The sequence below is a fragment of the Arvicola amphibius genome, chromosome 4 (genome assembly GCF_903992535.2).
Source record: "Arvicola amphibius chromosome 4, mArvAmp1.2, whole genome shotgun sequence".
NCBI lineage: Eukaryota > Metazoa > Chordata > Mammalia > Rodentia > Cricetidae > Arvicola > Arvicola amphibius.
The window spans coordinates 92,308,135-92,330,364 of record NC_052050.1 but is presented as its reverse complement, the minus strand read 5'-3'; the positions used below and the strand labels follow the sequence as shown (position 1 = coordinate 92,330,364).

General features: G+C 49.6%; 2 protein-coding genes across 4 annotated transcripts in view; one reads left to right on the top strand and one right to left on the bottom strand.

Annotated features, from left to right (window-relative positions):
- The window catches only part of Trap1 (TNF receptor associated protein 1), a 32,134-nt gene extending 12,565 nt beyond the window's left edge, over positions 1-19,569 (top strand). Inside the window, 13 exon segments of the mRNA XM_038327407.1 lie at positions 1,275-1,435; positions 5,169-5,278; positions 5,689-5,762; positions 6,412-6,567; positions 7,448-7,568; positions 8,212-8,281; positions 11,418-11,565; positions 14,525-14,710; positions 15,012-15,150; positions 17,239-17,324; positions 17,840-17,985; positions 19,136-19,208; positions 19,318-19,569. Coding sequence (XP_038183335.1) covers positions 1,275-1,435; positions 5,169-5,278; positions 5,689-5,762; positions 6,412-6,567; positions 7,448-7,568; positions 8,212-8,281; positions 11,418-11,565; positions 14,525-14,710; positions 15,012-15,150; positions 17,239-17,324; positions 17,840-17,985; positions 19,136-19,208; positions 19,318-19,419 — 1,572 coding nt within the window. The 3' untranslated portion in view covers positions 19,420-19,569.
- On the bottom strand, positions 19,540-21,993 carry Dnase1 (deoxyribonuclease 1). 3 transcript variants are annotated; one of them, XM_038327408.1, is made up of 8 exons: positions 21,847-21,993; positions 21,526-21,614; positions 21,288-21,371; positions 20,800-20,919; positions 20,402-20,588; positions 20,174-20,328; positions 19,893-19,989; positions 19,540-19,734 (listed from the first exon to the last, which is right to left on the bottom strand). In XM_038327408.1, exons 1-8 carry the CDS (start codon positions 21,991-21,993, stop codon positions 19,687-19,689), a joined length of 927 nt encoding a protein of 308 aa, XP_038183336.1. In that variant the 3' UTR covers positions 19,540-19,686. The 3 variants fall into 3 exon arrangements, with proteins under 3 accessions (XP_038183336.1, XP_038183338.1, XP_038183339.1); XM_038327410.1 differs by having other exon boundaries at positions 20,402-20,514; positions 20,804-20,919; XM_038327411.1 differs by lacking the exon at positions 21,526-21,614 and having other exon boundaries at positions 20,402-20,514; positions 20,804-20,919; positions 21,847-21,875.
- Positions 21,994-22,230: the final 237 nt, after the last annotated feature.

Here is a 22,230-nt window from a genome sequence, read left to right as displayed (position 1 = left end):
TTCCTGACTTGTCTTCGAGTTAGCCCTCGGCCACCCCCTGAGCTACAAGGCCTGACCCAGACATTCAGCAGAGGTAGCCATTTCTCCCAAGAGCATTGTTTTTAAGAATGACCTTGGGCCACCCTGCCTGCACGTGCCGTGGTTCTAAGGACAGCCAGCTAGCTGTTAGTAGTCATTTTATTCCCAGTGTGATGGAAGCTGTGCTGGGAAGGCACGATGTCTCTGTCCTGGGGTGCTCAGCAGAGGCCAATGGGCTGCATGGCCCTCTGCATCCTGCGTGGTGTTTTGTATGTTTCTGTTGCATAAATGGCACATTAATAAGAAACTAAGTCTCATGAGAATTTCTACTTTAATACTTTTCTGTGCTGTGACTTCTACCCATGAAGATGCTTGTGAGTTTTTGTATGAGGTAGTTTGCACCATCTCAGAGACAAGCCGTGAGCTGCACATGATGGTTTTGAAAGAATTAAAACAGAATGAGATGTAGAGTCAACTCATTGATCGCACTAGCCAGATGTGCTGGGAGCTGCCGTGTTGCGTTTGTGCGGAGAACAGATCTTTGCAGATGTTCTAGGCAGCCAGCTTAGGCCAGAGCAGCGAACAATGACAATGTGAGAATAGCCAGTCAAGTGCTGGAGTATAGCGCAGAAGCATGTGTTCATCCTCTGTGTCTATGGGACCCCAAAGTGAAAGTATCTTTAAAATGTGGTACCTGTCCTGAACACACTAATTCTTTAAACAATACGCTCTGGCTATTTATACTCTGGGTGCTGTAAGCAGCAATAGTCTTCAGTATGGGGGCAGAGAGTGTAGGTTATATAGAAACTCCTTTAGAGAAGATATTTAGAATCCATGGATCTTGTCCCCTACCCTGGTCCTGGAACTATATCTCAGGGCACTAAGGGACAGTGGAACCAGGTTTGTACTATTTCTCACAAGGTATAGAGCCCAGGAGACATGACACACAAGACAACTGTAGCAGCTCCTCAACCTGCTGACCCACAGGGTCAGGTTTCCTCTTTCCTCTTCTGATATGACCTGAAGTTGTTGGCAACAAGCAGTGTAAATAGGGTACAGTACTATCCCTGTCTGGGCCGGCTGGTGGCTTTGGGCAGCTTGTTCCAGCTTTTGTTGACCTGGTCTTTTATGAAAATGTAGGGAGGTAGAGAAGGTATCAGTGTGCTTGCTAACTACACTTTTGACATATGTTAGAGGACCGTGCTGGGCACAGCACAGACGGGATCAGCCTCTCTGAGCAGTCTTTGCCACCACAGGCCTTCCTTGAAGCACTACAGAACCAGGCAGAGACCAGCAGCAAGATCATTGGCCAGTTTGGAGTGGGTTTCTATTCAGCCTTCATGGTGGCTGACAAAGTTGAGGTCTATTCCCGCTCTGCGGCCCCAGACAGCCCAGGTTACCAGTGGCTTTCAGATGGGTAAGTAAGAAGGGCCCCACCTCACATAGGCAATGTCCCTTTCCCTCATGGCACTCAGTCTAATGTCATCTGGCATGCAAACTAGAGATTCCCTGGGAGTTTGCAGAGTTTGTTGAGACAGGATCTTTATATTTAGCACAAGTTATCCTGGAGTGCTTTATGTAGCTAAGGTTGTCCTTGGACCCACCACAGTCCTCTTGCCCTAGCTCCTGAATGTTGGGTCACAGATGTGCGCCACTGCATCCAGCAAGAGTTAGAAGTTCTTAAGATGCAATTGTACAGTTTGTGGGTTGTTTCCATGAAGCCTGACTTTTCTGCTTTGGGAGGCCGAGTGGCCTTGGGCATGGGTTACCGGGCTCAGTGGTGCTGTCCTGTTTGGGTTAGGCTGAAAGAAAAGGCCTTCCTCTGGTGTCTTGCCTGCAGCTATGCAGCTAGCTTTCCTTGGCCTTGGTGCTGTGGGATCCCCCTTTTCCTACTGACCTTTATGCTTTCTTTCTTTTTTTTTTTTTTTTTTTTTTTTTAGTTTTTTTTTTAGTTTTTCGAGGCAGAGTTTCCCTGTGTAGCAGTCCTAGCTGTCCTGAAACTTGCTCTTGTAAAAACCAGACTGGCCTTGAACTCACAGGGATTCACCTGCCTCTGCCTCCCGAGTGCTGGGATTAAAGGCTTGTGCCACCACCACCTGGCCTGCTTTCTAATCTTGACACAGTCACCTACGCAGCTCATTGGGGGCTGGTGGGTAAGCCTGTGTGGAGCCTTTCCCAAGACCTTCTGTCTGGCAAGGGCAGTGTGCTCTCAGATAGTTTTCTCCCATATACATTTTGGGGTGATGTATGACAAGGAAACAAATTCAGACTACTTTTGAAGAGAGTGGTACCTCAACCAAACTGAAGCTTGCTTCCATTTTTCCCATCTTGATTTCTGAGTCTTTGAGAATTTCCTACAATGTGTTTTGGTTATAGTCGCCCACACCTTCCAGATGTACCCCATTCCCAACCCATCCAACTTTGTGTTCCCATTTTTTTTTAATTCATCCAATTCAACTTGTGATGCTCCTATATATTCTTAGATGCCTTCATAGTGGTCCACCTGCGAGATGACCTTGGAAGTGGTTTCCCTTCTGAGCAGCTCTCAGTTGCAAAGGGCTCCTTAGCCAGTGCCCCCCTCCGTGCCCCATGCTGAGATTTTGTCTGGCTCGAGCTGTGGTCAGTCTCATGCGTGTTGTCTCATCTACTGTGAATTCACATGTGTAGCTGGCTCTCCAGTCTTTCCATCCCTCGTCACGTGATCCCTGAGCCTCAGCAGGAAGGGCTCTCCTGTGTTCTATCACTGTGACAAACACCACAACCAAGGCAGTATATAAAAGAAAGCTTGTACTTGGGCTGATGGCTTGAGAGAGTTACGGTCCATGATAGTGGAGCAGAGGCATGGTGGCAGGAGTAGCTGAGAGCTCACATCATGCTCCACAAGCGGGAGGCAGAGAGGGCATGCTGGGATTGGTTCAAGTCTTTTGACACCTCCAAGCCTGCCCCAAGGATACCCTCCAACAAAGCCACACTTGCTAATCTTTCCCAAACAGTTCCACCAACTGGGGACCACGTATTCAAACATGAGCCTGTGGGAGCCAATCTCATGGAAATCACCACATATTATGAACAAAAGCTTTTGTGGTAAGGATTGGCAGAAGCTCTATCTGTGGGTAAAGCTATAGGTTATTAGAAGTCAGTTTAACACTGTGTCCATTTAGCAGAGTAGTAGTACTCGCTTCTCCCCTAGGGCCTCTGACCTGCCTGGCCACAGGTTCTTCCTGCTCATTGTGCCAGGTAAGGGCTTCACTTGTGGAACAGGCCTCAAGTCTGATCAGACAGTAGTTGGTTACTCTCATGACACTATTGTGCCAGTGGGCATATCTTTGTCATTGTTGCAGCTTACAGGGTTCACAGCTGATTAAGAGTGGTAATTCCTAGCCGGGCGGTGGTGGCGCACGCCTTTAATCCCAGCACTCGGGAGGCAGAGGCAGGCGGATCTCTGAGTTCGAGGCCAGCCTGGTCTACAAGAGCTAGTTCCAGGACAGGCTCTAGAAACTACAGGGAAACCCTGTCTCGGGGGGGAAAAAAAAAAAAAAAGTGGTAATTCCTTTTTTCCATTGGTAGTGTGCACAGCACTTTCCAGCGCTGTGAAAGCCAGCTAGTAGGGATGAAGCTTCCAATTGAGTGCCAGCTTGATTTCTCACAGTCTATGACTCATTGTATGGTGTCTTCAGCAGTAAGGTCTTAATGTAAACTTTGAAGGGTAAGCAGGAGCATTGGCAGTAACCTGTAATGTTGGGGAGTCTGTGGATCCTCACCAGCTAACAACTCCAGAACAGGTGACCTGTTCCTGGCACTGGGCATTTTGTTAGCTGTAAATAAAGGGGCATGGTTGTCTCAATATAGGGTAAATGCATTCTAATTCTTTTTGCATGTGTGTGCGTGGATATTTTAGGAAGCATCAGTAGTAGTAGATTTCCATAGGACTAGCGTTAGTTATTCCTTTCTGTACTCCCTCCTCTACCGTATCCTTCCATCCCTCTTCCCATTTAATGCTTTATTGCACTGTGTTCTGTCTCCCCTCATTTGAAATCACCCCGCCTATGGCTCTTTACTAATTCCCTGACCTATGTGTATTCTAAAATGAGCACACACTGAAGATTCAAAGCTAACATCCACAAAGGAGAGAAAACAGAAGACATTTTGCATTTCTCTTCCCGGGTCACATAGGTTTTTGTTGTTGTTTGCACATTTGTTTGGTTGGGTTTTTTTTAATATTTATTTGTTATGTGTAGTGTTCTGCCTGCACACCAGAAGAGGGCACCAGATCTCATTACAGATGGTTGTGAGCCATCATGTGGTTACTGGGAATATAACTCATGGACTCTGAAAGAGCAGCCAGTGCTCTTAACTCCAAGCCATCTCTCAAGCCCTGTTTGTATTTTTAAGGGCAGACTAGCAAGGTTTTAGTAAGAAGTGGAGTAGGAGCTCCCTGCAGGGTCTCTAAAATGGGCTGCCCTGAGTTAGATATTTTTAAATGTATCTGCACACTCCCGGTCAGGAAGCTGGCTGCACACACCCTTCTTTAGTCTGTATTTCAGCAATTCCCTGAGAGCAGTTCACAGTGGGCACTACACAGTGTTGGCAGGGAATGGTTGGGGGCAAAGCAGAGGATATTCCCTCCACTTGCATTTCTGAAATTGTTTCTGCTCACCTTGGGGGTCCCCTTGCCATTACTAGTTGTAAGTCACATGGAATCAGCCTCTTCCCCAGCATGCTGTGCTGATGTGGAGCTAAGCTAGGCCTACTTTTCAGTCCCATGCCAAGGAGGTTGTCATAAAGGATGACAGCGTGACTGAGGAGGCCCAGTACTCATACCCTGTACCAATTCGCAGCTGTCCTTGACCCTAATTAATGTCTGTTCACTGACATAGGGATTTTGCCAGAGTCAGAAGCTAGAGAGCTAGATGGGGTGGTGCAGATCTGTAATCCCAGCATGGCGGAGGGTTGTGAGTTTGAGTCCAGCTTGGGCAACTTAGCAAGATTCTGTTTAAAGGAAAACAAGGGCAGAATGGGGCAGTCTTTTCTTTTCTCCCACAATCTAGTATGTGTTCCACTTTTGAATATTAGGGAGTGATTGGGTCTGCCACACAGGATGTGATCCATAGCTAGCTGTGGAGCTGATCTTGCTCTTCTCTGTGTTTTAGTTCTGGTGTGTTTGAAATTGCCGAAGCTTCAGGAGTCAGACCTGGGACCAAAATAATCATCCACCTGAAGACAGACTGCAAAGATTTCGCTAGCGAGTCGCGGGTGCAAGGTAAGGACAGCCAGGCCTGCAAAGCAGACATGCCTGGGTTAGGGGCATGAGCACAGCACGGATGGGTCAGGAGAGGACTCAGCTTCCTACTACTCATCTGCCACATCTGTGGAAAACGAGTTCTCACCAGCCCTGTTTCAGGAATCTTGATGGCAGGACTATGTAGACCTCTGTCATTTCCTGCTAGAAGTCCGTCATGCCCTGAGATCTATGACTCTCTCACTTTCTGGGCAGAGTCTTCTAGGCCTTCTGAGAGCTGAGGAGAGATGAGTACTTCCAGCCAATGTTTGACTCACCGAGCTCTTGAGGGCGCTGAGCAGATCCTTTGCCACCAGATGGCCTCCTGTTCCCATGGTGGATGTGACCTCCCTGGAGGCTGTTGGTCCTCACTGTGTGTCTTTCTCCTGCAGATGTGGTGACAAAGTACAGTAACTTTGTCAGCTTCCCCTTGTACCTTAATGGAAGGCGGATTAACACCTTGCAGGTGAGACCCTGGGCTGCCTGTGAGGCTCAGGCAGCTGTAGAAACCCTCCTTAGGGATGTTGAGGGAGATGAGTATATATAAGGGACATTGCTTAGATTTACAGGAGAGATGAGAGCTAGGGATACAGACAGTTTCTCTTGAGGTGTAAGTCACATGTCACCAAGTGCTCCTCCCCCAATTTGTTGAGTGGCAGTTGTGTTATTCAGCCAGTTCTGTCTTCACAGCTGGTTTTAAAACACTTCTAGCCTCCTGAGAAGCAGGCCTGTCTAGCAGTTCTCATCCCCAGACCATACAGCCACAGTCAACTTTTCTGTCTGGATTTGTTTAGTTTGGGCGTTGTATATCAATGGAGTTTGTGACTGAGTAGTGTTCCATCTCACAGATAGATCACAGGTATTGACTTACCTCTTGTCTCTGCTGAACATCCTCATGTCTGGTCCCCTGCTGTCTTAGTTCTTCCCAGCCTGTTGTCACAGGGAGGGGCTCTTACTCCAGAGCCTTTTGTATCTTATATGTCACCCTAAGCCTGCACCAGCGTGGGGGTTTCCTGATTCCTGCTGGCCTGTCCTGCTGGTCTCATCCCAGGCCCCTGCAATCATTGAGAAGCATGTTTTGGACATGACACTTCCCCTTTGATATCAATCTTCAGGCCATCTGGATGATGGACCCAAAGGACATCAGCGAGTTGCAGCATGAGGAGTTCTACCGTTACATTGCTCAGGCTTATGACAAACCCCGTTTCACTTTGCACTATAAGACAGACGCACCACTCAACATCAGCAGCATCTTCTATGTTCCAGAGACGGTGAGATGTTTGACTGTTCACAGCATAGCCCTGGGTCCAGAACTAACTCAAAACACCCAGGGGGTTCCTTCAGAATCTCTGCATATATAGAACTGCATGTATTTGCCATTGTGGTGCAGGGGTTGAGGCTTCTGCAGGCTACTGCTGCTCCACTTCCCCTCTACCTTGCTGCTTTGCAACAGTAGCTCTGCCAAGTCCACAGTGCAGAAGCCTAGGTGAGTTCTACTCCCCTGCCCTCCCTCAATGGACCCTGGCAGCATTCCGTTTATTTTGGTTTTTGGAAAAGGACTGGGCCCTCCCTAACTGTGAGTGAGGTTTTTAAGCAAGACCGTTGATGTCCATGGATTAGCAGAAATGCTGAGTCTTAGCTTACTGGGGCTTCCTAGATCAGCCTGCACTACAGCTGCAGCCAGTGCTGAGGTAGAGTGGGGAGCTCCAGGAGAGCGGCCAGTGAGGCTGCAGGCCATGGGAACTCTGATACTCACATTCCCACTGCATGTCTTCATGTGTCAGGAGATAGTCCTGTTTTCCCACAACCATTTCAAAAATGTAAAAACCATGGCCAGGCCCCATCTTGCCATGGTGGTGGGGAAACTCATACTGACTTTGGAGTGGAGGCTGTGGTTTGCTGGTTCTGATTCCTAGTAACATGTGACTGTTTGTGGACATATAAGACTTGTTTGGTGTCCTTGCTTGGTGCAGCTGGAGGAGGTGCCCATCCCTCCAGAGCACTCTCGGGTTCTAGCAGAGCTGGCACATGAGGGGCTCATCTGTGTGGCCCAGGGAGGGCTTGGCTCTCGGTCATGCTGTCCTCCATCCTACCTTCCTTTACCTGACAATTCTGCTGTTAGCACTTGGTCATCTTCTTCCTTTCTTCCAGAAACCATCCATGTTTGACGTGAGCAGGGAGCTGGGCTCCAGCGTGGCACTTTATAGCCGCAAGGTCCTCATCCAGACCAAGGCTACAGATATCCTGCCCAAGTGGCTGCGCTTTGTTCGAGGTACTGTTGCTGCCACCCAAGCTCTGTGTGGACAGTGACTAAGTGTCCCTAAGTCATGGTCCTGTGTCCTCATGCTTCTTACTGCGTTTGCATCTGCTGTCTCTCGGCACCTCTGGGGAACCGCTGAATTGTCCTGGCTGATCAAGTCAGCTGAGTTTTTTCATGTTTAGACATTTGGTTTGAATTTCAGATTTATGCCTGAGTTATGCTTGACCTGAGATTATACTACAGTACAGAGTTGAGCATTCACATTTACAGCACGAAGACCAACCCTGTCCATGATACAGTTAGAAACTTTGTGTCTTTTGAAACAGTCTTATATGTAGCCCAGGCCTGTCTCCCAAATTCTGAGATTACACACTTAGTTTAGTTAGTACTTTGAAGCTGAATGCCAGGATGTGTTTGCTGTGTACCCCAAAGGCACCACCCCAGCACAGGCTAGTCCTGCCCTGAGACGGTTTTACCCTGGGACTTGTCCTGCCCACCACCCATGGGCAGGACTGAGGAGCAATGCTCCCCTACCGTTCCTCCCCCTTTTACCACTCATGGCACACATAAGGGGAGGCCAGTTCAGAATGTGAGACCTCAGGTAATGGTTGAGGTCCCATTTGTACAGGGGTTCTAATGTTCCCTGTCTCCTCAGGTGTGGTGGACAGTGAGGACATTCCCCTGAACCTCAGCCGAGAACTCCTGCAGGAGAGCGCGCTCATCCGGTAAGTCTAGCCGGCCACTGGCACGGCATTCTCGTGGGGACTGTCCTTTCCTTGGTTCTGCCCTCTGCCCTGGATGTAGCTTCCAGGAGCCAAGAACAGAGGGCAGAGAGAGGCCTGAGAGCAGGATGCCCCCATGACCTCTGAGGTCTACTGTTGAACAAATCATCCTGGTCAGGAAGAATTTAGGATTGGCTGGGTAACTGCTGGGGTTGAGCCTAGAAGTAGTGGAACTGTGCCAGGGCCGGGCTGGGCTGTGTTAACCGGCATCTCAGCGTGTCCCCTTTGGTTACAGGCGCTCCAAGGAATGTTTTGCAAAGCACTTGCAACAACTACATAGTATGTATATATTATTTATCCAGGCTCTTAGGGTGGAACACAAGTGACTTTTCCCATTAAATATAAAATGTACAATGAAATAAAGAAAGAATTTGATCCTTTTCTCTGCCCACTCTGATACTGCTAACCCCAGACTACACAATGCATGCCAACAGTGCAGGGCAGCTGTGGGCCCCATGATGGTGCTTTCCCATTGCTGGTGGTACATGTGTAGGCCCAAGCTCTCGATGTTCAGTAGCTCCTAAGGGGTAGGAAATGCACTGCTGCCTTGCTCTCCACTAATGAAGAGGGCTGTGGGCTATTTTTGAAGAATTACTGGTCCCGGCTTTGTCCCATTATTGTCCCCTGCCCTAAACCCACCCAGGTATGGCCACAGTTGGAGAGATTCTAGACACTGTGTCTCAGTTGGATGCGGCAAGGGTGACCATAGAACAAGCATAGAGCTGAACTGGGTCTGGGAAGCTCTTCTTAAACTAGGAAGTCAGACCTGCTGCTTGTGTGGAGACTGCTCTCAGAATCCTGGAGGTGAGGTGGCTGTGCGTCAGTGTCCCCAGTCCGACGGAGCAGCTGTGCAGCTGTGTTAGGTGCGGTATGCAGCCAGTACCTCCTTCCTGCTGGGTAGTCAGACTGAGCTCACCTTGTACAGAAGTGGCCACCTTAGCCAGAATGTTAAAGGACTCAGAATCTTCCCGAGTCGGGGAGTAGGCTAAGAACATGTCTGCCCTGGACCCTCTGAGATGTCATCTTTTTGATGCCATTTTCCTCTGGGTGTTGGTGTTGGTTGGGGCGTCGCCAACCTACAGAGATGTCTTTCTACCCAGTAAAACTTCTGTAGCAGCAATTGGCTTTGGTCAGTCATTGTCCTCAAGCCCCACTGGGGCTACAGTTTTTACCCCTCAGGTTGTGAGCATGTAGGTTTTGTGATGTTGCGTGTCTCCTGGGAGACAGAAAAAAACAGAATAGAGAGGGAACTAGCAGCGAAAATAAAGACTGTTGGGTTCTGCTTTGTGGGGAAGATTGGGGTTACCTCATAGAAGCAGGCAACTCACAGGTAGCTGTACCAAGTCCACTTCAGCATTTCTAAGACTGTGCCTGGGCAGCAGAATAACTGAAATCTCAAGAGAGGGTTGGTTTCTGCCCTGAGAAAGTTTTGTGAGCCCCTCTCTCCTGGGAAAGGACAGTAACCACGCCGGGGGTGTGGAGGGGTGGGGGGGCTGTTTGTCGTATGGTTCTGTCTCCACTGCCGAGACTGCAGACCACCGCTTTGCTTCTGGTGGCCAGAGGAAAGTCTCAGTTCACTGCTTTCCCCGGGAGTCTCATGGTATCAGGCCACACGTTCTGTGGAGTGGCCCTGCATCTGGAAATGGGTGACGCTCCCGGGAAAGAACGAGGCTGGTCCTGTGGACTTGGCCCTTGATTAGTGGTGTTCTGTTGGACACTGGGGTGAAGGGATGTCTTCCGGGCCTCTCTCCATTTGATGACCCCGCTGTCTCTCGGTGGGTGCCGTGTGAAGTGGGGACGTGCGTTTGCACGCACGCTATTGTTGTTTTGTTTTGAAGCACTGGTTACCGCCAGGCAGGGCTTCTACCACTGAGCTGCTCCCCAAACTTGGGGCGCTTTCTTATTTAGAAGAATGTAGATGTAATCTTCAGCAATTTTTCAGTATTTCACTTATGATCTTTTAAAATTGGTGTTAGGATTGAACTGAAGGATTCATACATGCTAGGCAACTCTTTCTATGGTATTCAATAGTATTTAAAAATATTTGCCACTTGTCTGGACTGTAAACTGTTTGCCCGTTTTCGTCAGGGAATGACCTATTCCTGTCTCACATTATTCTGGTTTAGAACTGCCTTTGCTGGCCCGGACATACCAGACACTGCGGGCCATGGCTCTGTTTTGATCACAGCATCCGAGAACCTAACTAAGACAGTGACCGTTCTTTACTAAAGCCCACTCCTGTGCACTTGACCCTGGCACCATTAATAAAACTGCTTTCGGCCTTTATGTGATAATACAGTAAAAATGTCCATTAGAGAATCATGTTGTAACTTTGCCAAGTTTCAGAGTGTGTGTAATCTACTCAGTTTATTTCAGGTTATAAGTGTGTAATGCAGACAGTACTTACCTAAATATGAGGACCTCTGTGGTATAAGTGTGGCCTTCGTGTGCATACATGCTGTGCACATATCCCTGTTGGCCTGTTCCTAGATTTTTTTTTTTTTATTTTATTTTGAGGAGGGAGGTGTTGGCTTGGTTTTGGTTTTGGTTTTTTGAGACAGGGTGTTACAGCTCTGTGTTACAGCTCTGGCTGTCCTGGGATTCATTTTATAGCCCAGGCTGGCTTTGAACTCACTCAGATACTCCTGCCTCTGCCTCCTGAGTGCTGGGATAAAAGGCGTGCACCACCGCAGCTCTGTTCTAACTCAGACAGCTATTCCTGCCTCTAGCATAGATAGAGATAGGTGGCTTCAGCAAACCCTGAGTCTGTTCATAGTTAAATAGTCATGTTCTCTAGTGGAAGTCACCCTCCTTATCTGCTGGTGCCCAGGGTAGATGCCTCAAGATGTCTACTGCTGGTTGTCCTCTTGAAGTTTGTCCTGCCATCTTCCTGCAGGGCACAATGAGCCCCCTTTGGGGGCAGCACAGGGTCCCTTTAGTTCTGTAGTTTCCATTTGGCTCCAGGTGTTCTGCTGTGCCTATTCCTTCGGGCTCTGGTGGGTTGTGCCTTTCTCACACCCCTACGGCCCTGGTAATACACAGAAGACCCTGTTCACAATCAGTAACTTCTGTTCTGTAGGAAACTCCGGAATGTTCTACAGCAGAGATTGATCAAGTTCTTCCTTGACCAGAGTAAAAAAGATTCTGAAAAATATGCCAAGTTCTTTGAAGATTATGGCTTGTTCATGAGGGAGGGCATCGTGACTACTGCAGAGCAAGACGTCAAGGTAGGGACTTCCGGTGGAAGACAAGGTGGATGGGCGCTTGTCCTCTGCTGCCAGGGAGACGTCAAGGTAGGGACTTCCGGTGGAAGACAAGGCGGATGGGCGCTTGTCCTCTGCTGCCAGGGGTCAGCAGTTGAAACGCTGGGCTCCTGGGTCTCCTGATAGGCGTAGCATGTGTCCTTACTGTTTAGTCAAACTCAAGTGACTGACTGGATACCTGATAAAGGCAACTAAACTAAAGGGCAGATTTCTCTGTTTCCCTTGGGTGTGGAGGGGAGGATGCAGCTGGAGTCCAGACAGAGAATTCCTGTGTTTTCTGACTATCTCTTTTTTTCCTCTTATTTTTACCTGGGCCCCCAATCTGTGGGATAGTGCCATTCACACTCAGAGCAAGTGATTCCCTTCAGTTAATTGTGGCTCCTTCAAGTTTTCAAGTTGAGGGTTTTGTTTGTTTGTTTGGTTGGTTGGTTGGTTGGTTGGTTGGTTGGTTGGTTGGTTGGTTGGTTGGTTGGTCAAGACAGGGTTTCTCTGTGTAACAGCCATAGCTATTGATGTTCTTAGGGCTTTGTTAGTAAAGGGAAACTAAAGGAGCGGAGAGCTGAGATGTGTACAGAGCTGCTGGAATCCTTTGGCGCTAAGAGGTTGGACACGCCCTCCCAGGCTCTCCCAGAGGTGCGCTTTGTCTAGGCATGCGTGTCTCAGTCCAGTCAAGGTGACTGTCAGGATCAGCCTCACGTACCCTTGTGCCACAGGCATTATGCTCTTAGCTGTAAAGCCCAGCCTCTTGTCTCTTGACACCCTGGCCCCTGCAGCTGGCAGGAGGAGGGGTGTTGTGGGTTCAAGGAGACTACAGAAAATCGGGTGAGAATGGGGTACAGTTACTGCCTTAGTTACATTTCTTTTTTTTTCTTTTTTTTTTTCTTCTTTTTTTTTTTTTTTCTTTCTTTCAAAGACAGGGTTTCTCTGTGTGGCCCTGGCTGTCTTGGAACTCACTCTGTAGATCAGACTGACCTCAAACTCAGAGAGATCCACCTGCCTCTACTTCCCAAGTGCTTGGATTTAAGGCATGTGTCATCAACAGCTGGCTCGACCTGCCAGGACCACTTGCCCAGGGTTGGCACCCCACAGTGGCCTGGGCCCTCTCACATCAATTATTAGTGAAGAAAATCCCCACAGACTTGGCTGTAGGCCACTCTTATGGAGGCTTTTTCTCAGTTGGAAGTCCTCTCCAAATGACTATAACTTGTGTCACGTTGGCAAAAAAACCTAGCAAGTAGTCACTGTATTCTTGGTAAAGTCTCTCTCACCACCACTACCGGGGCCAGGAATTTAGCTAATTTGGTCCATTTGTTCCTAAACGGTTTGGGACATTTCTTATTGAAGTGTCACTTGCATGCTGTAGAATCCATCAGTGTCACTGCCCTAAAGGCCGCATGTAGCTCATGGGTGTGCAGGTGCCAGGCCGGCTCCATGGCTTTTCTCTGAGCTCCCCCCGCAGACTGTCAGCACGTCCGAGCAGTACCAGTCTACTCACCATCGACTTTTGTTACTCGTCTGTCGCTGTGGCAGAGCTGAGACCATCAGCTTGAAGAAGGAAAGATTTATTTTCACTCAGTGACCTTTGATATTTGGGAGCTTTGATGAGGCATTAGGAGCATGTGGTGACAGGAAGGGGCTGTGGACAAACACACCCTTAAAGAAAACACCCCAATGATTCTACCAACTAGACCCCGGTCCTAAGTCCCCCCCACTTCCTATTAGAACTCATCAGTATGCCAGAGCCCTTGCGATCCAGTCAGCTCTCGGCCTCAACAGCAAACCGCTGCTTAGGGCACCCAGCTCATGCGCCCGTGGGAGCACTCACGGCCTGTGATCCAGTGTGTGCTACGCCACTCTCATCCGTCTCAGATTTCAAGATTTATTCATTTATGATGCATCTGTGCATGTGCACATATGTGTGCAAGTACAGCCGTGAAGGCCAGAGAGTGTGGGTGGCCCTCTGTCACTCCCCATCTATACCTTTTTATGGCATTTTATGTCCCTAAACTCAGAACTTAGATTTTCTCAGCTTGGTTGGAAGCCAGAAAGCCCCACCTTGGAGCTGGGGTCACAGGTGTGTGAGACACCCAACTGTGTGAGCACTGGGTCTAAATTCCAGCCCTCCTGGAGACTGTGCAGCGAGCTCCTATAACCACTGGCCTTCTCCAGCTCCTGATCCGAGAACCTTTAGCTAACAGCATGTGATAGCATTTGTTGGGCCATGGCCTTTTTCAGGTGCTCAGTACACATTTTCACTAGGCGCATTTGTGTACAGTAAGAGCCAGATGTGTCTTACCCTAGCCGATCTGAAAACCTTTGTCTCTGTCTGCTTCGGTCTCCTTTGTGTCCAAAGCACAACATATAGCACGTTCATTTGGATCTGCCCCAATTGTTCTTCATATCCTTTCCCCAGGTTTTTGTGCTGGGATGGTCAGAGGTGACAGTGGTTTAGATAAGATAGCTTCCAAGCTGGTAGCTCCAGGACCTGCCTTGCTGCTGTTCCTTTCTGCACAGCCCGTATGGGCTGCATGGGTCATATCTCTGTCCTGTTTCCTAAAGGCCCTTCTCTCTGCTGTATACTCAAGAACAGGTACCATGAACACTCCTGGGTCTGAGGAGACTGGGAAATGTGGAATTTTTGTCTGTGTCCATTTGTCACTGGAGAGAGAGAAGGCACCAGAGTAGTGTCTGCATGAATAGGGCTGGCAACTGAAACAGTTCGCCCAGCTCTTCTGGAGGCCCTAAGCCACCTAGGTCCTCTATGTCTTCAGTGGGACTCCTGGGCCTGCCTGAAACTGCAAGCTCACTATTGTGTCTGGGGAACAGGCCAGGGAGCCAGAAAACTTCAGGCTTCACCAAGAGTTGGGGATGATGCTCAGATCTTGGCCCTGGGGTAAGCAGTGATTAACCCACATGTCTGCAGGAGGACATCGCGAAGCTGCTACGGTACGAGTCTTCAGCCCTGCCTGCTGGACAGCTGACCAGTTTATCAGACTATGCCAGCCGAATGCAGGCTGGCACCCGTAACATCTATTACCTCTGTGCCCCTAACCGGCACCTGGCTGAGCATTCACCGTACTACGAGGCCATGAAGCAGAAGCACACTGAGGTGGGTGGGCTCCGGCCCTTTGCCGGGCCAACATTGGTATCTTAGAGGGTCCAAGCTCTGAGGAAAGGACTTGAACTCCCAACTCTGCGTGGGAGAAAATGACTGAATGTGTTTGAGGGCCTGTAGGCAGTACCCGTCTATGATGTGGCTGTTGTTAGGTAGATTAATAATGTGTGTATCTGTCACTAAGACAGCCAGAGCCTCTCTCAGGAGCTTCAGGTTAGCTCCTGCCCAGGCCCCAGAGCCCCGTGTCCATGGTGCCCCCTCTGTACTGTGGGTTGATAGGCTTGCATGCCCACAGGTGCTCTTCTGCTACGAGCAGTTTGATGAACTCACTCTACTGCACCTGCGGGAGTTTGACAAGAAGAAACTGATCTCTGTGGAGACAGACATCGTCGTTGACCACTACAAGGAAGAAAAGTTTGAGGACACATCTCCAGGTGACTCCCATCTCTCTCGGGGGTATGGTCCCGTGTGAATGTTGGGCAGAAGACTGTCGTCACTTGACCCATGTCATTGCCTGTGAACATAGAGCTTTCTCGTTCACTTGCATTCTGGTTCACCAGCCTATGCAGGAGGCTGCTTGGGAAACATCCAGGGTCCAGGCATTGCTTTGCTACCACCACCCCCTTGTTTTTTTCCTGAGACAGGGTTTCTCTGTGTAGCTTTGGAGCCTGACCTGACTCGCTCTGTAGACCAGGCTGGCTTTGAACTCACAGAGATCTGCCTGCCTCTGCCTTCCAAGTTATCAGGGGTTTATGTTGGTGTTAATCCCACTAAACCTCTCAGGATCCAGAAGGATCACTATAGCAGGCAAAAACTGGCTGAAGATATCTGAGGGTAAATAAAATAAATTAGCTCACACAAGTCTTTTATCATGTCCCATTTATTCTTCCTGCGCTCTCTCCGAGACTCCGTGTTTCCCTTTCCTGTCCCTTGCTGTTCCTCACTGCTCTACCCATCCCACCTGGCTTCCAGTTAACAAGCACGTCTTCACAGAATCACCAAATAAGTAAAGGAGGCACCTATGTCTCAGGAAGGGCATGGCTGTGAAGCTCCCCAGCATATATCAGGAGGATTAATTTATCAATACAAAATTCTAAGAAGTTTTTGTGCACTAACTGTATTTCTTAAGTGTAACTAGTTAATCTAGAAGTTTGTGAATAATAATCGTAGTAAATGCATCAGTGCTGTTGCACTTTCTGAGCTCCTCTGCTTCCTTCCTGAGCAGCTGAGAACACAGCCTTGGTAACCATAGTAACCAGCAGGCCTGGGAGGAAGGCAGAAGTGCTTGATTTGCATTAGTGCCTAGCTAGCTGAGTTGTCCAGCCCCAGCAGGGTGCCTGCAAGTGCCCAGGTGAGAAGAAGTTTCTTTCTCTGGGGCTACTTTAGTGACTCAAGCCCTTTTCCTGTATCTCTAGGGGTTAAGGCATAAACAGATAATTTCCTGGGCTATGATCATGTTAGTTGAAACGAAGGTGAAGGGTAAATACAGAATATTAAAAGCTTGTTAGGTTACAACAAAAGACCTTCCTGAGTCTGCTGTTTGTCAGAGAGAGCAGACATACTGTCTCTCTGTACAGTGCCTCCTACTTGGAGCTCCTTTCTTGTCAATGAGTCCTGTCAATAAGAATAATTGTGAAGGCCAGGCAGTGGTGACACATGCCCTTAATCCCAGCACTCGGGAGACAAAGGAAGGCGAATCTCCGTGAGTTCTAGGCCAGCCTGGTCTACAAGAGCTAGTTCTAGGACAGGTTCCAAAGCTGCACAGAGAAACCCTGTATCGGAAAAAAAATAAACCACAAATAGTAATAATAATTGTGGGGGACTAGCTTATGTAGATTCGACTGTTAGAACAGAGGGTTTGGGTTTGGCTGAGTGGATGTTTTCACACCTGTGCCCCGAGTGGAAGTCATCCAGTTGCCAGTACAGAAGAAGTCAGGTTTAAGGAATGATTTATACACTGCTGGGATATTATGGAAGGGAGAATTTCACGATTTCACAAGATTTCTACAGAATTGACAGTGGCAATCCAAGAGACAAGTGTTCCTGAAGCCCTGCAAATGAGCTCCCTTATATGGAGTGTACACTCCCATAAGTCTGTCTGGTGGTCCATCAGCTTTTACTGTGTAGTCTTGTGGGCTCACATCACTGAGTACTGGGATTAAAGGCATGCACCACCACAACCTAGCTCTTCTCCCCCCCCCCCCTTTTTTTAAGATGGGAGTTCATTTTGTAGCCCAGGTTTGCCATGATCCTCCTCCCTCACTGCTCTGAGTACTGGATTACAAGTGTGTGTCACCATGGTTGGGCTCAGACTTTTTAAAGTCCTGAAACATTTGCAAAGGACAGGGACACACCAGTGTTTTCCAGGTTTCTCTGTGTCGGTGAAAGGCCTTTCCAAGAGCCTCTGTCCTAGCTCCTGGCGAGGCAGTGTGGCTAGACATGGCTCAGGAGTGTGCTGAGTGGAGCCCACAGAGTGAAACAGTGGTCAGCGATCCCTAGACTCACTCACTTCTCTTGTGCAGCTGCTGAGCGCTTGTCAGAGAAGGAAACAGAGGAGCTAATGGCTTGGATGAGAAACGCACTGGGGTCTCGTGTCACCACCGTGAAGGTAAAGCCTCCCTGCAGTACTGTGGAACTTAGTGTCTTCTCAGAGCCCGGCTGTAGCTGCGAGGGTCCACAGGAGGGTACTGAGCCAGGATGGAGACTCCTCCAGGCACTGGCTTCATCTTGCCTGACACTGTCACTCTCTCAGACCTGCCAGTCTGTACTGTCGCTAAACCCATGTGGGGTTTAGGCCTCGGGGCAGCTGCTTCTGAAAAGCCTCCTTTGCCTCCTTGACCTTGCTCTCCTGAGGATCTCACTCTAACGCAAGGGCCCTTGAGCAGCTGGGTTCTGCCTCTTCACACAGGAGGGGCGAAGGATCAGAGCCAGGCCAAGTCCGTCCCCTTAAGCATCTAGCTGTGATCTTGTGTCACAGCCTGGACAGATTACTGGAGCAGTTGATACAGAAGCAGACCACCATAGGGCTGGTCTGCCTTCTGTCTGGTGGCCTGGGTAACTTCAAACCTGTCAACCCTGGGCCTTCACTATTGGTTTCTTCCTCATCCTGAGCCTTGCTTGCAGGTGACTTTCCGCCTGGACACCCACCCTGCCATGGTGACGGTGCTGGAGATGGGGGCCGCTCGGCACTTCCTGCGCATGCAGCAGCTGGCCAAGACCCAGGAGGAACGCGCTCAACTGCTACAGCCTACTCTGGAGATCAACCCCAGGTATGCCCAGGCTCCAGCTCCCACCACAGATCGTGGGAGCATGGGTCTCCTGTCGGGAGAGTATTTTAAAAAGTATGGATGTACTTCTGAGAGAAAACCCTTGGAGTTAAGAGTCTGGATGGAAAGCTTCCGTGCCGTGTAAGGTGGCTTCGAGAGAAGCCCTTAGAGTTAAGCACAAGTTAAAAAGGTGCTTACTGGAAGTTTAAACAGAACATTGCTGGTCTTTTCTTCCCCCATCTTTGTACCCTTAAAACCACTTTTGGAAGTTGCCATTTTTTAACTTTATGGGGCGGGTCCTGGTGTGTGTGGCAGAGGACGTTCACTGTGTGGACAGAGATTTGTGTGACTTCTAGTTTGGAGCTGTTGGGAGCAGCGTAGCTATGAACACATGCTTCTCTAGGTTGTACAGTCGTCAGTGGTCCAGGCAGTCCCCATAGTTCCCAGGTCTGTGATGGGGTGAGCACCTTACATTTTTTTGGCCTGCCATAGAACCTGCCTTCTCAGACTTCTCTCCTGCTGCTTCTCTTCTTCAGTGTTCCTTTGTAGTTAGTTTGTTTGAGATGGTATCACCATGTAGCCTTGGCAGACTGGAACTTGCTATGTAGACTAGGCTGGCCTCTAACTCACAGAGCCCTTCTGCCTCCCGAGTGCTGGCATTATAGGTGTACACCAGTATGCCTGGCTTTAGTTTCTAATGGCTATTATCTTAAGGTATCTTTTGACGGTGGTATGATCTTAATTTTAATGTAATTTATAAATCTTAGGTGCTTTAGAGTTTCTGCAGAATCAACTCTTTCTAAAAAGCTCTATAGTTTAGACTTTGGGGTTAATTGAAAGTTTTTTTGATTCTTTTTGTTTTTCAAGACAGAGTTCCTCTATGTAGCCCCAACTGTCCTGGAACTCGCTCTGTAGACCAGCTGGCCTTGATTGCCTCTGCCTCTGCTTCCCATGTGTTGGGATTAAAGGCTGCACCACCTCTGTCTGCTGATACTGACACTCTTATGGTGATTGTTTTCTAGAATACTGGTATTTTTTGTGCTAGACAGATACATTGTAGTTTTTCTTGTTCTAATAATGATAACATAACAGCAGCAGCTCTGTTAGTGATGCTCAGTTTGAGCTGCTTTCCCTCTTGGTTTCCATGATGCAGGCACACACTAATAAAGAAGCTCAGTCAGCTGAGAGAGCGGGATCCAGAGCTGGCCCAGCTGCTGGTGGACCAGGTGAGGAGGACCGTTTCTCTTTGTCTGCCTGGGGTAGGAAGCTGCTCTCTTGCTAGGGGTCACATGTAGGTCAGACTGGACTTTTTTATCTCCCACCCCTACATTTCAGATCTATGGAAACGCCATGATAGCCGCAGGACTCGTCGATGACCCCCGGCCCATGGTAGGTCGCTTGAACGACCTTCTGGTCAAGGCCCTGGAGAAACACTGACAGCCCAGAGACTGGGTCTAGTGTGCAACCCAGGCCTTCTCAGTGACAGATGGAGCTGCCTGGGGAGGAAGGAGGACTTGATACACGGATACTACCACCAATTGCTCAAGTTCGGCTTTATTTACCTCAATTAAACAGTATTGCAGTCCATGTGGTAGGCTTCTGTCTGTTCTGAGACAGAGAGGGTTGGAGTTCTGCACATGTCTGCTGTACAGGTGCAGTCTCCCCCACCAGAAGCACCTGCTGCACTGCCTGATGGCATCAGGTTTACTTGAGTGTCACCTCCACTGGGTAATGGTCACTGATGGCTTCAGCCTGCAGAGGTGGGGAGGCAGGGATGGCATGAGGCCAGAGCATGACCTAACCCCCCTCCGCCCACATCTCGTGTGGGAAACAGCAATGTTGGGAACCACCAAAGCCAGCTTTTGCTTGACCTCGGGCTAACACAAACCACGTGAAGGAGGGAAACATACCATCTTCTGGGTAAGTTTGTAGGCTGCTTGGAAGTCAAAGGGAGCCACTGAGTCGGGAACAACAGCGCTCTGGAGCTGAGTTCCAGCAACCACGATCCTGTAGGACATCAGAGGACAAGGTTCCTTCACCCTCTTGTCCCACATAGACTCTTAGGTAATGGTTTCCTGGCCCTGGGGTCCAAACTTGGTCCACCCAGGAGCATTAAGAGAAAGCCCTGCACTGGCAGGAACTGGCAGATTCACTGATTCTGAGTCTGGACGAGCACGTGCGGGCTGCTTACCTGTCGTAGGCACAGTGTGTGGATGTGACTGTGGTGTCCGCACTGTCAGGGATTAGCCACTGGAAGAGAGAGCTCGTCCGAAGGCGGATGGAAGACCACTGGGAGGAGCTCACGTAGCTGCAGCCAGCATTGAAATCACCCATGAACATGACGTCCTACCAGGAAACATGCCTGTTGGTCCAGGGACAGTCAGGGCCAGTAGAACCACTGTCCCTAGGAAGGGCTCACCTTTAGGTCCCATTTTTTTTGGATATCCAGGTAAACATCATAGAGGGCATCAATCTCAGGCACAGCATCTGCTGGGGCTGCGTGCAAGGGCACAATCGCAAACTCTCTGACCGCTGAGGAGACAGTAGATAGACGTGGATCCAGAGACCAGCCTGGACTGTAGCTGGCCTGAGGATACACTGGGGCCCTCAGCAAGGCCTGGCTGAGCTGTGGAGCAGCGATAGATTGTGTGACAGTCTCCAGAGGGTAGGCAATGTCCTTGTAATTAAATGTAAATTAAGAGCACGGGAGTGGCGGGGAGGGGGCAGCCCTGCCGTAGGCATCTAGATGTCTGGATGAGAGCTGCAAGCCATGACTCCCCTTGGCCTAGGCGGGCTGAGAGTGGAGCGCAGCGACACTCACTGGTGAATGGGGAGTGGAACTTGACAACGGTTGGCTCTCGGCTGAAAGTGTCACTTCCACAGGGCTCACAGCCATCATCATAGTAATAGCTGTCTAGAACAGACACCTGGTCAGGCCTAAGGAAAGACCAGACAGGAGGTGAGTTCAGGGGTGAAAGCCACTCTCCAGCCTTCTAGAAACCTGTCCTGGGAACAGGAGAGGTAGGTGTATACTCACCACGACACACTGCTAACCCAAGTCTTTCTTGTCCTGTTACAAGCTGTGAGAGGCGCCAGAGTAGATGCCCACCAGGCCTTAACCTTATCCCATGGTCCTGCGCTCCTGTCCTGTAATATACATTGCTACCCTACTCTTTAAGGGCCCCCCAAGTTAAAGGGGGTGCCCTGGGCTTTCTAGACCACCCTCAGCCTCTGCAGTACAGATTTGGGGGTCCTAGCTACATTCCATGCTTGTATTCTCCGGCGTTGACAGCATAGGACTTTACCTGTACAAGAAAAGGTACTGTTCCTTGTAGCTGTTGCGGCCCAGCGGCTCACTGACCACATAGCGATAGGTGTCAGGCTCGTCCCTGGATAAAGGAAACAAAGGTCCTTTGGGGCCACAGAGGGAACCTCCTGGAATCTGGTAGCAAGGTTCCATCCATGGAGCATAAGGGGAGTGAGGTTGTTTCCCGAGAAGTGGTTGTGATATCCACACTCCAGGACCCCAGCACTGTCACCCACCGATTGAGCACATCCAGTAGCTTCCCAATAGCCACCAGGTTGGTGTCTCTGACCTCTTGGATAAGGACGATGTCATAGCGACGCAGGATCTGGGGGTAGGGTCACAACAGCTTAGCAAGGCAGGCTAGGTTTCTGCCGCCAGCAGCCCAGGGCTGTAGTTTACACTCTTGTCAGAAATCTGCCAGCCACGGACAGTATGACAATGATCTGGGCTGACAACCCGGGGACTGGTAAAGTTCACTGGCTTCTGTGGCCCTTAGCAAAGCTACCACCTCCCCTGGGGGTCTGTCTACTCTTGGGCATGGCCCACCCTGAACTTACTTCCACAATGTAGCCAGAGATGGTAGCATTGGACATCTTAGTGTTTCCAAAAGACCGGATGTTGAAGGCTGCGATGTTTAGAGTCACAGCCAGCTGCAGCAGGCTAAGCAGGGTGAATAGCACCCCTATGAGCCTTGTGCATCTCATCCTGTGAGATTGTAGGTGGTCAGGACAAAGAAGCAGTGACCTTGCCACCCTCGGCTTCCAAAGCCACCCTGTTGTAATGCTGTGCTGGCCCCAGCTGGGAGCCATCAGTCCTCCCTCCAACACCCCCCCCCCACACACACACACACACCTGTACCACAGAAGAGACCCTGGGTTCCTCATTCACTCACTTGGAAGCCTGGCCTGGGTACAATGCACTCAGAAGTGACTGGTCTAGCC